The following is a 13,489-nucleotide window of genomic DNA, read 5'->3' as shown; positions in this document are numbered from 1 at the left end:
TCAAATATTTAAAATAGGTTTTTAACATAGACCCACATGGAGGGGAGGTGGTCCTGGAATCATAAATTTAAAAAAATATCTGGATATGGCTATGTACTATTTTCTATCTGAAATTATAGACTGTATTTTGTGAAAAGTTTAGTCTTGTTTTTCATTGTGTTGTTTGTTTCCACAGTGTGCCTAGAACTGAACTCTTTCCCACCTCATCAGTGTGCTCAATCGCTTGAGTCAGAGCAGCTCTCAGGGTCAGTGGTGTGTGCTGTTTAAACATGCCCGCTTGTCCTTAAGATGCTCCCTTTCCTGGGTGAGATTTTGGATCCTCATTATGGAATGGGTGTGAAATTGGAAGGGAGACCAAGCACGAGATTGGTGTGATCTCACGGTCATGGTCATGATTCACAAGGCAGCTGAGGAAATAGCACTTGACACCCTGGTGTCGTCACGCTGCTGTAAACTGTGGGGGGGGGGGACGGCCCGGAAGGGAGTGGGGAGGGCAAGGTTGCTGTCCTCACCCTGTGGCAGGCTGATACATGAGAAGTACCTACCAGAGCACCATCCTCAAAAGACTGGAACCAAACCAGTACGTTAGAAGACTATTGATGTGCCCCGCCCTAACTCAGAAGACAATTGCTTATATAGAGTTCCGGCTATAGTAGCCTCTGTAGACTGTGACTTAAGTTGAGAATTCTTTAGGCTGATTGAGAAATTAAACATAGCTAAGGATAGTCATAGCCTGTGGGTTGCACAGTGAAGCTGGACTGTAGGGCTCCAGCTTGGTGGGTTCTTTTCGTCTTTGCTCCTGTGAAAGCTTTAGGCTCAGAAACTTTCTCGGGTAGCAACCAAACATTCAGGCTCCTATGGACTAAGGGACTTTAAAAGATTTGGAGCAAGTTCCGATAGCCGTGTATGCTTGCTTGTCTAGTCTCACAGTTTCATGACAGCTGTGTATCCTGAGTTTGTTTCATGAGCATTGGCTTGTGTTCCCCTTCCCCGTTCTTCTTGCATGTATCACCCTCCCTTTCTTCTCCTTTCCTTCTTTATTTCTGTTGTGGTTCACTGTGTAGGACCTGGTTTGTTTATACATGACCAACAGCTGCTACAGAAATGTTTTCACTGGTAATTAATTGTTGAGGTTACCCAGAATAATTAAAATGCTACTTTCATGAAACTTATTTCCTATAACGCTGTGTGTTGGGGAATCATTTTTGACAGTGCATTAGATTTCATGCTCTACTACTCCCTCACATCTGGAAAGAGGGAGGGCTGGTACTAGAGATACTCTCTCTTCTGTCAACAAAACTATAGACTGCTTGTGAAAACTCACGACACACTTGGAAATACACCAAAGTGTATGTAAAGGAAGCACATGTAAATAGCAGGACACTAAAAGCATTTTTATCATAAACCTATAATAAATATATATATATGAATACTACCAGGCTTGGTGTGTGCATTTTGCTCTACCTTAGTTTAGCTAGTATAGGTGTTTGGTAAAATTCATGTGAATACTTTAAATTATTTGATTGAAATATGATAGTCACTACCCCTAGGCCTCAAACTTCATGTGTTCATCTAAGTATATTTAGGGCTAGAGAGTGCCTCTAAGGCCAAGACATATTGGTCTCTTGGCAATCACACAGGGCATTTGATGCACTTCTCTTCTATTCTGGGTCATGTCATATAAAAAGGAACACCACCAAGACCCAGTGAGACTTAATATATGTTGCACCCCAGCCTCTCTGAGAAACCAAACCTAATGCTCGCAAGCATTACTTAAAGTATTAAAGCTCATGCATTATGCCTTAGTTATTTTTGGCTTAGGAAACATTATTTTCTGGACCCAGAGGAAAGCCTGTAATCCCAGCTCCTTGGGTGACTAAAAGAGAAGGGTGCTGAGTTCAAGACTGCCAAGGTTACAGAGTGAATTCCACTTCACCTTGGCAAGACCTTATCTGAAACTGAAAGTAATAGGGAGACCAGGTTTGTAACCCAGGGCTAGAGCCCTTGTGTGGCATGCATTAGGTCCTGGGTTAAATCCCCAGTACGGTTAGAAAGAATAATGTTTGTATACCACATTCAGCCTCTTCCCAGCCAAATCCTGCATATCCTTAGCTAGTAGCCTGGTGTGTCTATCTTATCCTCCCCAACTATTTGGACCAGGTCCAGGCCCTACTACCGGTGTCCTGGTCTAGTCTGGCCATCCCTGCCTGTTCCACAACTGATTTCTAAGCTTTCAACAGGAATCACCCTGTCTATACCCCAAACCACAAGCCCCTCCCACAACACGTTCAAGCTCTCCACCCTGGCAGATTTGCCCTCCTACTCCAGGCTTAGACCAGGATATACGCCCTAGGGTACACACCCACTAGCCCATTTTCCTCTTCCCAACTGAGTTCCTTTCAACTAAGACATTTCCAACTTCTGGGCTCAATCCAGTTGCCTATCCTCTTTTCTGCCCCAACATGAAATATTCGTATTAGGCAGAACTGACAAAAGGATTCCATATGCCTAAAGTTCATTGGAAAAACACAAACAATATGAAATATCAAGCAAATACTTCTTCTCCAAAACCTACCAGTTCCGTAGAAAAGTTTTCCAATGAGCATTACAAAATGAACTCCAAGACACTGAGTTTAAAAGCCCAATCATAAGCTTCATCAAAGCATTCAAGGCCTTTGGCATATAAAGGAGACAGAAGGAAACAGCTCGGGGTTACAGAAAAACACACCAAACAAAAAGTCAAAAAATGGAAAGAAATAATAAAGACAGAGGCAGGGATTGGTAAAAATAATGACTAAAAGTCAATACAAAGTATCAATGAAACTAAGAATTGGTTCTTTGAAAAGATCAACAAGATTGGCAAGGCATTAACAAAATTAGCCAAACGAAAGAGAAAACAAAATTAATAAAACTAGAGATGAATATAGGTATGCTACAGGAGATTCCAATTAAATTCAGAGATTTGTTAGGGATCATTCAGAAAACTTACATTTTTTAAATGGAAAATCTAAAATAAATGGATAAGTTTCTATGTATAATCTATCAAAATGAAGGTGTGAGCAAATTAAAGAGAAGCACCACAAAGAATATAACGGAAGCAGTAATGAAGAGTCTTCCAACAAAGAAAATCCCAGGATTGCAGTATTTCCTGCTGAATTCTTCCAAGCCATTAAAACAGAGTTGACTCCAAGCATCCACAACTGTTTTCTATATAGAAGAAAGGAAAACAACACTACTGAATTCACTCTATGAAACCAATAGTATACTCTACCAAACCCAAGGTAAGGACATAACAAAGAAACCATTCATCAACTTCCTCTATGCAAAAAAAAAAAAAAAAAAAAAAAAAAAAAAAAAAAAAAAAATCCTCAATAAACTGCTTGCAAGCTGCGTTCGAGGAATATTAAAAATAATTATCACAAACTTTAAGCCAAGAGGTTTCGCTCCAAGGATACAAGGATCGTTCAATATATAGAAGTCAGTAGATGTGGTGAAACATTAAAATAGATTAAAGGACAGAAATGACACAATCATCTCAAAAGAAGGCCTTTCACAAACTTTAGTACCTTCTACGAGGAGAGTACCTTGAAGAAACAAGTAAAAGAATGTGCTTTGAGAAATCCCATCATGCAGCATGTGCATGTAATGTTTGTTTAAGTACCTTGCTTTCTGGACAATAGATCTCTCTGGAGCAATCCTGTTGAACTGTGAAGTGTGAGAGTGTGTGTGTGCAGGTGGCCGACTCAAACCAAGCTGGGCATTCATTCAGGCGCATGCGTGTCCCCTCCCCTCCCTCCATCACCCGCCTTCCAACACCTTCAGTTGGTTCTCTCCTGAGTCTGCCACCTCCTCCTGAGCTATGCCTCAGAGGTGGTGACTCAGGACAGGTGTCCTCCACACTAATTGGTCTGCCTGGGGATAGTCTGGAAGAGCCTGTGGTCTGAGAAGTCCCAGGTGCTTTACAGAGCAGCAGAAACATCCTAAGCAATGGCTGCCGTCCGGAAGAAACTGGTGGTCGTGGGCGATGGAGCTTGTGGAAAGACATGCTTGCTCATTGTCTTCAGCAAAGACCAGTTTCCTGGGGTTTATGTGGACACGGTGTTTGAGAACTATGTGGCTGATATCGAAGTGGACGGGAAACAAGTGGAGTTGGCCCTGTGGGACACAGCGGGACAAGAAGATTATGATCGCCTGAGGCCGCTCTCCTATCCAGGAAAGAGCAAAGATGGAGTGAGGATGGTCTTTGAAATGGCCACAAGGGCTGCTCTGCAAGCGAATCGCGGGAGGAAAAAGACTGGGTGCTTCGTCTTGTGAAGCCTATGCGCAAACACAGCCCTGTAGCAGCTAATTTTCAAGTGCTATTTAGTAATGTTATAGTGTAATTGTTAGCCTTTTTGTTTATTTCGATGTTTGAGATTACAAGTCAGAAGTCATCTTGCTACCACTGTTTGGAAGGCAACCATGATTGCTAATGCTGCCCAATCTGTGTGGCTGACCAGGGGCCCGATGCCTCTCTAACAGCCCGCATTCTACCTGAAACACCAGGCACTAACTGAAACATTTACTATTTCTAGAAAGAGAAACGGTGACTTTGTTAATTAGACTGCAACTACTTCTGGATATACAACCTATCATCTGTGAGCCAGGAGGAACTCTGCTGAGTGGCCACTTGAGACTTTAGTCCCTAACAACTGGGATTGCCATCTTCATTTTTTGTTGAAATCTTTCTCCATGGAGCTGTGGTAGAGTAACAGCTCTATGGCTTCATGGTGGTTACCTTACAGTGACTCTGTAGTTAGTGCCACTTAGTGTATCTTACCAGAAACAACAACTACTCCAGACTATATGTAGCATTTGGGGTATAATTGGATTGTCTGATGCTGATATTTGTCATTCCTACAGCAAGTGTCCTGGTTGAGAGAAAGGATTGGGAAATAAAGCCAGATGGAAAATTAATTTTTACAATTTTTTATTTATTTTTCTTTTTCTGAGGAAATACAGCCATATCTGCGTCCCCACCCCCCGCTGACCACCACCACCACCACTTTTATCTCTTCACATTGTGGTACCCCTTTGCAGAACTGGGCAAATCAAGTAGGAATCTGATGTCATACCTAAGTGAATGACTTCTGGCAGGTGACATTCTCAACGGGTCTTCAGGACTGGGTCTACAGTAGAAGTACTTTTGTTCTTCACAGTAATGTGGAGAACAAATTGCCTCTCCTGGGATCAACCTGTCCTTAAGGATGGCATGGGGTGTGAAGGTGGACACTTTCTCTTGGGTGACTGGAGGGTTTTTTCCAACTAAAAGAATAAATGCATTGTTCTAAATGTATGTGTGTGGATACGTGTGTGTATGTGGGCGGAAGGGCATTTATGGCAAACTTACACTCAACCCTACACTCAATGCATTTGTTCTAAAATAGGGAATGAGACCTGGTGCCCATCTCCTCCATTCTTATTCAGTACAGAATTTCAAGTCTTGGAACAATAGACAAGTGCAAATTTGAAAAAGCATACAAATCAGAAAGGATTCATGTTATCAGTTCTTCAAATGACATGATGCTATATTAAGAGATCTCAAAAAATTAAAAAAAAAAAGAGATCTCAGTGGCAACACAAGATAACAACTTTTTTCTTATATTTGTTGGCACTTTTAGTAAAGTAGCAGAAGAAAGTCAGCACGCAATGATCAGGAGATTCTTCAAGTCCTGCGAAGCTTCCGTAGGTATTAGACTTACCATGTCAGCCGCATGACTGGAGGAAAAGGCTTGATGTAGTGGTGAGCATCTAAAAGCCCAGTACTGTTGTGCTGATAAAGAAGGAGTTAGAAGAATCTGCTAGTTGTGCTCAGCAACTACTAAGTTCATGAATGTTCTGATGCTGTTCAGAGGGCCACTTGATAAACTCAAGAGAGTCTAGGACAAAGCCTGCATCACAAGGCATCACAGAAAGCACCAATTACCTGGTTTCCTACTATGCACATGTGTTGTGATGAGGGCTAGTTCATGTGTGGTGCATTTTGCAGATAGATACCTGCCCTAGCTCAGATTCCTATTTGTAAGCTTCAAATGTACAAATAAGTAGACTGTTTTAGTGAAATGAAATGATGTATGCATGTCCTTCTCTGGTTCAAAGCCATAGGGCATGTTACCTCTGTAATTTTAGAGGTACCTTCCCCATGATAATGCAGTCACTCAAAAGATGATGTAAACTCTGGCCAGTTTGCTTCTGGAAATAATGAAAACTTGCACACACACACGATTAAGCATAAATCTTTTCAAAACACAGATTTGTAGAACAAGAGCCAATGTAAGAACACATTTAACTGGAATTGAAACATAGAGGCAATACAGTTTCTCCCAGAGGGTCACTCTGAGCTGTAAAAGTCAAAGAACTCTCATGAACTTCCAGACAGCAACTGACATTAGTTTCCTTACACAATCATAAGTCCGTTTGTCAGATATCACATGCAGTATGTCCTGTGACGATTCAGGGTCTGGAGGGACTGACTGTGGCATCTTCACTTACTTTCATGGTGTTGCTAGACATTATAGCTATCTGAAAGGTAGATTGATGTCTAATTCTGATCACTGTACCTCCTAAATTCATGAATTAAAAACCTCTATTAGAAAATCATAGGCTAACAAAAAATTAGTAATGCAAGCAAAAGCAGACAACATAGAAGATGGTAATTCTGCCTCTTATGGCTATGATTAGTGCTTTGCCAATGCCACCACTGAGACAATTTACTGCCTGAACAGTCACTCAACACTCTCTATAACGTTGGAGCATCATCTTCAGCCTTCTGGACCAATACATTTGACAGACATATTTGGTTTATGCATAGACAAAGCTTCATGCCCTTGCTTTTGTCAGTCTTTTCACTCAAAGGCAGTGTCTAGTTTAAAACCAGGGAGTGTTTCTTGTGCACAACAAATAGGTAGATTTTGTTTCTTGATTGTTAAATAAGACCTTGTCTTTTGATTTGAGAATTGAGGCCACTGATTTTAAAGTTATCATAGAAAGGCAATTGTTAATTGGGGTCATCGTTTAGTAGGTTTTTGTCGTTGTTGTTTGAGTTCTCAGTAGTAATTTGTGTTTTAATAATTATGGCTTCATATTTCTTTCCACAATCCTTGGGCTATGGTTTTTATTCTCTTCAGCTCAAAATACTGATTCCTATATTTTCTTTAGATACAGTTATATGGATATAAATTCTTTTAGGCTGTTTATATTATTGAACATTTTTCTTTCTCCTTCACCAATGGCACATAGCTTTTCTGGGTATATTAATCTAGGATGTCATTGTTTTGTAGGACTTGGAATGCATTAGTTCAGGCTCTTCCAGCTTTCAAAGTTTCTATTGAAAAAATAGCTGGTTTTTTTTTTTTTTCTGATGAGTTTTCCTTTATATGCCACTTGTGGTTTCTCTCTCTCTCTCTCTCTCTCTCTCTCTCTCTCTCTCTCTCTCTCTCTCTCTCTCTCTCTCTTGCAGCCTTCAATATACTTTCTTTGTTCTGTACACTTAGTATTTTACCTGATAATGTCATGGGCATTTTCATGTCCAATCTTGTCTACTTGGTGTTCTGTGTGCTTCTTTTATCTGTTTGAGTAAGTTGTTCCTTGGTTTGGGGAAAGCTTTCTTCAAAGATCTTTTGGAAGATCTAAACTCCATCCGTGACATTCTTCTTCCTCATCAATGCTTATAATTCAAGGATTTGGTCTTTCTTTCCTGGTGTCTGAACTCTTCTGTATGTTTCTTTCCTATGTTTCAAAATAATTTGTCCATGTCCTTTGTTTATTTAGTATAGATCCTTTGCTTTTTTTGTATCATTTTCTGATATTCTGTCTTCTCCTTGATCTATTCTACTTAGGAAGTTTTCCTTTGAATTTACTAGTTGAGTTATTGTGTTTCTCCGTTTCATCTTCATTTCTACTTCTCTAGTTCTGGACTGTCTCTGTCATTTCCATCAGCCATATGTTTCTGTGGTTTTGGTTTTTTTTTGTTTGTTTGTTTGTTTGTTTGTTTGTTTTGCTTTGTTTTCCTCACTCAGATGTTTATCCTCCTTAAGTTCTGCTTGATTTCACTGAGCTGTTTCCCTCTGTCTTCTTTAAATGCCAAATGCCTTAAATGCTTTGATGAAGCTTATGATTGTTCTTTTAAACTCAGTGTCCTGGAGTTCATTTCAGTAATGCTCATTGGAAAACTTTTCTATGGAACTGGTAGGTTTTTAGAGAGGAAATATTTGCTTGATATTTCATATTGTTTTGTGTTTTTCCAGTGAACTTTGGGCATATGGAGTCCTTTTGTCAGTTCTGCCTGATATGAATAGATCATGTTGGGGCAGAAAAGAGGATAGGCAACTAGATTGAGCCCAGAAGTTGGAAATGTCTTAGTTGAAAGGAACTCAGTTGGGAAGAGGGAAATGGGCTAGTGAGTGTGTACCCTAGGGCGTATATCCTGGTCTAAGCCTGGAGTAGGAGGGCAGATCTGCCAGGGTGGAGAGCTTGAAAGTGTTCTGGCAGGGGCCTGTAGTTTTGGGTATAGAAATCAGTTGTGGAAGAGGCAGGGATGGCCGGACTAGACTAGGACACTGAAAGTACAGCCTGGACCAGGTCAGCTTTATATATGCTTTTTGAAACACTTTTGTTGCTAATCAGATTAACTTTTTGGTTTATTTCTGGATTTTTCCCTTTTATTATTTTGATTCATATGCCTATTTTCTTCTCTTTTTTTTTTTCTTTTTTCTTTTTTTTTTTTTTTTTTTTTTTTTTTTTTTTTGATTTTTTGAGACAGGCTTTCTCTGTGTAGCCTTGGCTGTCCTGGACTCACTTTGCAGACTAAGCTGGCCTCGAACTCACAGCAATCTGCCTGCCTCTGCCTCCTGAATGCTAGGATTAAAGGCGTGAACCACCATGCTGTACTTATATGCCTGTTTTTTTAGTGATATATATATATATATATATATATATATATATATATATATATATATATATATATATATATATATATATTGGTACTATGGCTCTGTTGCATAGTTTGAAGCAGCTGCTTTGGTTTCATGGAATCTTTTGTCTTCCATGTGAATTTTAGGGTTGTGTATTCTAGTTCTTCCAAAAATGTCATTAGAATTTTGATAAGCATTGGATGGAATGTATACATTGGTTTCTGTTATATAATCATCAATTTTTCCAACTTGTGAATTAGAGTAAGCTTCCCAATTTCTTTTATTTTCTTTAAACACTTTCTTCAGTGTTTTTAAAGTTTTCATTAAGGGCCATTCACTTCCTGTGGTGGCTTGAATGAGAATGGCTCTATATGCTCATATGTTTGAATGTTCGCCCCCAGATTGGTAGGCGCGTTTGGTAACGATTAGAAAGTGTGGCCTTGTTGGAAGCATGCCACTGGACATGGGGAAAAGCTGACACCTCTCTGCCTCCTCTGTGGTGTGGATGAGCTGTAAACACTCAGCTGCTGCTCCATCGCCATGCCCGCCTGCTGCTGTCATGAGCTCACACTCTGAAACTGCAAGCAAGCTAAATAAAGGCTTTCTTTCATAAGTTGCCTAGGTCCTGATATCTCTTCAAAGTAATATAAAAGGAACTAAGACACTTCCTTTATGGCATTTACTTCTAGAGAAGCATCAGACCCCTGGTCGGTCACATAGATTGGACATCATCCTCGGTATTTTGTTGCTTTTAAAAAAACGTTTATTTTTCTGTTGTGGATTGGACTTGTAATTGATTTTGTGCTATTGGCACAAAAATTTTATTGTTAAAGTGTCTGCTTGTATGTCTGCTGAATATGACTGACTGTCATGGTACAAACATGGAAGTGAAAGGACAATGCAGTGGAATTAGTACTCTTTCTCCCGAGTGACTGAAGTTTTCTCTGTATGTGTTAGTTTTTTCTAGCTAAAATAATAAATGCAATTTTCTAAATGTATGTGTATATGTGGGAAAAGAGACAGACAGAGACAGAGAGAGAGAAGAGAGAGAGAAAGAGAGAGAGAGGGAGGGAGGGAGGGAGGGAGAGAAAGCCGATTTAGGCAAGGTTTCTTATCATTTTTGCGGCACTGCAGATGCCAGGCTAGCTGGTCCGTGACGTTCTAGCAGATTCTTCTATCTCCTCCCCTTTATCACCTCAACAGTGGTGGGCTTTTAGATGCTCACCACTACATCCAGATTTTCGCTCCATTCATCAGGCTGTCATGGTAAGTCCTTACCTACTGAGCCATCCGATGACGTAAATCTACTGAATCTGATGATTTTATGTTCTGCTCCTTTATTAAAAGTCCTAACAAATATAAGACTTTGTTTTCTTGTGAAGCCACTGAGATCTCTTAATTTTTAGGATCATGTCATCTGAAGAATCGATAACATGAATCCCTTCCAACTTGTATACTTTTTCATACTTGCATTTGCCAATTGCTCTAAGACTTCAAATACTGTCCTGACTAAGAATGGAGGAGATGGGCATCCAGTCTCATTCTTTATTTTATTGTGAATGCATTGAGTGTAGGCTTGGGGCGTAAGTTTGCCATCTATGTCCTACACACACACACACACACACACACACACACACACACACACACACGTATCCACATGCATACATTTAGAAAAACGCATTTATTCTTTTAGTTGGTAAAGACCTCTCAGTCACCCAAGAGAAAGTGTCCAGTGCCATACCTCATGCCAAGGCTAAGGGCAGGTGGATACCCAGCAAGGGAACCTGGATAATGTGTGGAGAACAGAGATGTACTTCTGGTGTAGACCCAGCCCTGCAGACCAGGTGAGAATGTCACCCACAAGAAATCATTGCCTTAGGTGTGACATCAGATTCCTACTTAATTTGCCCAGTTCTGCAAAGGGGTACCACAATGTGAAGAGATAAAAGCGGTGGTGGTGGTGGTCGGTGAGGGTGGGGGTGCAATATGGCTGTATTTCCTCAGAAAAAGAAAAATAAATAAAAAATTGTAAAAATTAATTTTCCATCTGGCTTTATTTCCCAATCCTTTCTCTCAACCAGGACACTTGCTGTAGGAATGACAAATATCAGCATCAGACAATCCAATTATACCCCAAATGCTACATCTAGTCTGGGGTAGTTGTTGTTTCTGGTAAGATACACTAAGTGGCACTAACTACAGAGTCACTGTAAGGTAACCACCATGAAGCCATAGAGCTGTTACTCTACCACAGCTCCATGGAGAAAGATTTCAACAAAAAATGAAGATGGCAATCCCAGTTGTTAGGGACTAAAGTCTCAAGTGGCCACTCAGCAGAGTTCCTCCTGGCTCACAGATGATAGGTTGTATATCCGGAAGTAGTTGCAGTCTAATTAACAAAGTCACCGTTTCTCTTTCTAGAAATAGTAAATGTTTCAGTTAGTGCCTGGTGTTTCAGGTAGAATGCACGACGGGCTGTTAGAGAGGCATCGGGCCCCTGGTCAGCCACACAGATTGGGCAGCATTAGCAATCATGGTTGCCTTCCAAACAGTGGTAGCAAGATGACTTCTGACTTGTAATCTCAAACATCGAAATAAACAAAAAGGCTAGCAATTACACTATAACATTACTAAATAGCACTTGAAAATTAGTTGCTACAGAGCTGTGTTTAGCATAGGCTTCACAAGACGAAGCACCCAGTCTTTTTCCTCCCGCGATTCGCTTGCAGAGCAGCCCTTGTGGCCATTTCAAAGACCATCCTCACTCCATCTTTGGTCTTTGCTGAACATTCCACATACCCAAAGGCGCCAATGCTGTTCGCCAAATCTTGGCCTTGTTCGCGTTTGACCGGCTCCTGCATTCTCTTGGCTAACTCATGCCTTGTGTGCATGTCATTCCGGAGATCCTTCTTACTGCCAACCAGGATGATGGGCACGTTGGGACAGAAGTGCTTGACTTCTGGAGTCCATTTCTGTGGGATATTCCCGAAGCTATCAGGGTTGCCAATGGAGAAACACATCAGGAGGACATCTGTGTCCGGATAGGAGAGCGGCCTCAGGCGGTCATAATCTTCTTGTCCCGCTGTGTCCCACAGGGCCAACTCCACTTGTTTCCCGTCCACTTCGATATCAGCCACATAGTTCTCAAACACCGTGGGCACGTAAACCTCAGGAAACTGGTCTTTGCTGAAGACAATGAGCAAGCATGTCTTTCCACAAGCTCCATCGCCCACGATCACCAGTTTCTTCCGGACGGCAGCCATTGCTTAAGATGTTTCTGTTACTGTGTAAAGCAACTGGGACTTCTCAGACCACAGGCTCTTCCAGACTATCCCCAGGCAGACCAATTAGTGTGGAGGACACCTGTCCTGAGTCACCACCTCTGAGGCACAACTCAGGAGAAGGTGGCAGACTCAGGAGAGAACCAACTGAAGAAGGTGTTAGAAGGCGGGTGATGGAGGGAGGGGAGGGGACACGCATGCGCCTGAATGCCCAGCTTGGCTCGAGTCGGCCCGCCGCACATATCCTCACACTTCTTACTTAACAGGATTGCTCCAAAGAGATCTGTTGCCCAGAAAGCAAGGTCCTGAAGCAACCATCACACCCACATGGGGCATGATGGAAATTCTCAAAGTACATTCTTTTACTTGTTTCTTCAAGGTACTCTCCTCAGAAGGAGACCTTCTTTTGAGATGATTGTGTGATTTCTTTCCTTAAATCTACTTTAATGTTTCACCACATTTACTGACTTGCATATATTGAACGATCCTTGAAACTGTTAGATGAAAACAGAGAAAACACTCCAAGATACTACCATAGATAAATTTCTGATAAATATTCCAATGGCAGTCAATAATTCTAAGAACTTGCGTATGAAATTGCATGGTTGCAAAGTTACTGCACAGCACAGAAAACAATAAACATATTGGTGAGAAAGTCTACAGCGTAAGAGAAAATCCTCAATAACCGTGGTTTTGAAGGAATTGATATTTAGATTTTCTACTAAATCAATTAAACACTGGAAGAAAAAATTTCAGTTTATGAATGAGTAAATTGAGCAGATGGTTCTCAATAAACAATACAAGTGACAAATAAATATGAGCAAAAAGTGTTCACTACACTTAGCTATGAGGGAAATCAAAATTAAAACTCTTTAATATTGTATATTACCACAAGGAAAATATGGCTATGATCAAGAAAATATAATAAGTGCTGGTAAGAATGTGGGAAAAGAAGAAAACCCCATACACTACTGGTAGAAATAGAAATTGTCTTAGCTGCTATGGCAATCAAAATGTATTTTCCTAAGCAAGCAAACAAACAAAAACCATGTAACAGGTAGAAGAATAAAACAACTAAGCAACCACTTCTTGTGCGTCTGTAAGTCAGCTACCACTTCTGGTCATATACCTGAATGAGGAAGTCAACATGCTACAGAAATACTTGAATGTTCTTATTTGTTCACAGCATCCAAGCAAAAGGACCACACTAAATTTCCACTACTAGATGAATAAATAAAAGAAATGCATACATACACA

The 13,489-nt window shown here is 40.6% G+C and overlaps 2 protein-coding genes across 4 annotated transcripts; one reads left to right on the top strand and one right to left on the bottom strand.

Annotated features, from left to right (window-relative positions):
* Positions 1-3,987: 3,987 nt before the first annotated feature.
* On the top strand, positions 3,988-4,314 carry LOC127194285 (transforming protein RhoA-like). Its single transcript, XM_051151593.1, has one exon. It carries the CDS (start codon positions 3,988-3,990, stop codon positions 4,312-4,314), a length of 327 nt encoding a protein of 108 aa, XP_051007550.1.
* Positions 4,315-11,632: 7,318 nt separating this feature from the next.
* LOC127194284 (transforming protein RhoA-like) lies at positions 11,633-12,214 on the bottom strand. 3 transcript variants are annotated; one of them, XM_051151591.1, is made up of 2 exons: positions 12,059-12,214; positions 11,633-11,806 (listed from the first exon to the last, which is right to left on the bottom strand). In XM_051151591.1, the coding sequence occupies exons 1-2, from the start codon at positions 12,212-12,214 to the stop codon at positions 11,633-11,635; spliced, it is 330 nt and encodes a 109-aa protein (XP_051007548.1). The 3 variants fall into 3 exon arrangements, with proteins under 3 accessions (XP_051007548.1, XP_051007547.1, XP_051007549.1); XM_051151592.1 differs by lacking the exon at positions 11,633-11,806 and adding an exon at positions 11,821-11,923 and having other exon boundaries at positions 12,045-12,214; XM_051151590.1 differs by having other exon boundaries at positions 11,633-12,214.
* Between the last annotated feature and the right edge of the window lie 1,275 nt (positions 12,215-13,489).

Source organism: Acomys russatus, chromosome 10 (genome assembly GCF_903995435.1).
Source record: "Acomys russatus chromosome 10, mAcoRus1.1, whole genome shotgun sequence".
Taxonomy (NCBI): domain Eukaryota; kingdom Metazoa; phylum Chordata; class Mammalia; order Rodentia; family Muridae; genus Acomys; species Acomys russatus.
Note: the sequence above shows the minus strand (reverse complement) of the source record. Positions and strands in the feature narration are given on the sequence as shown.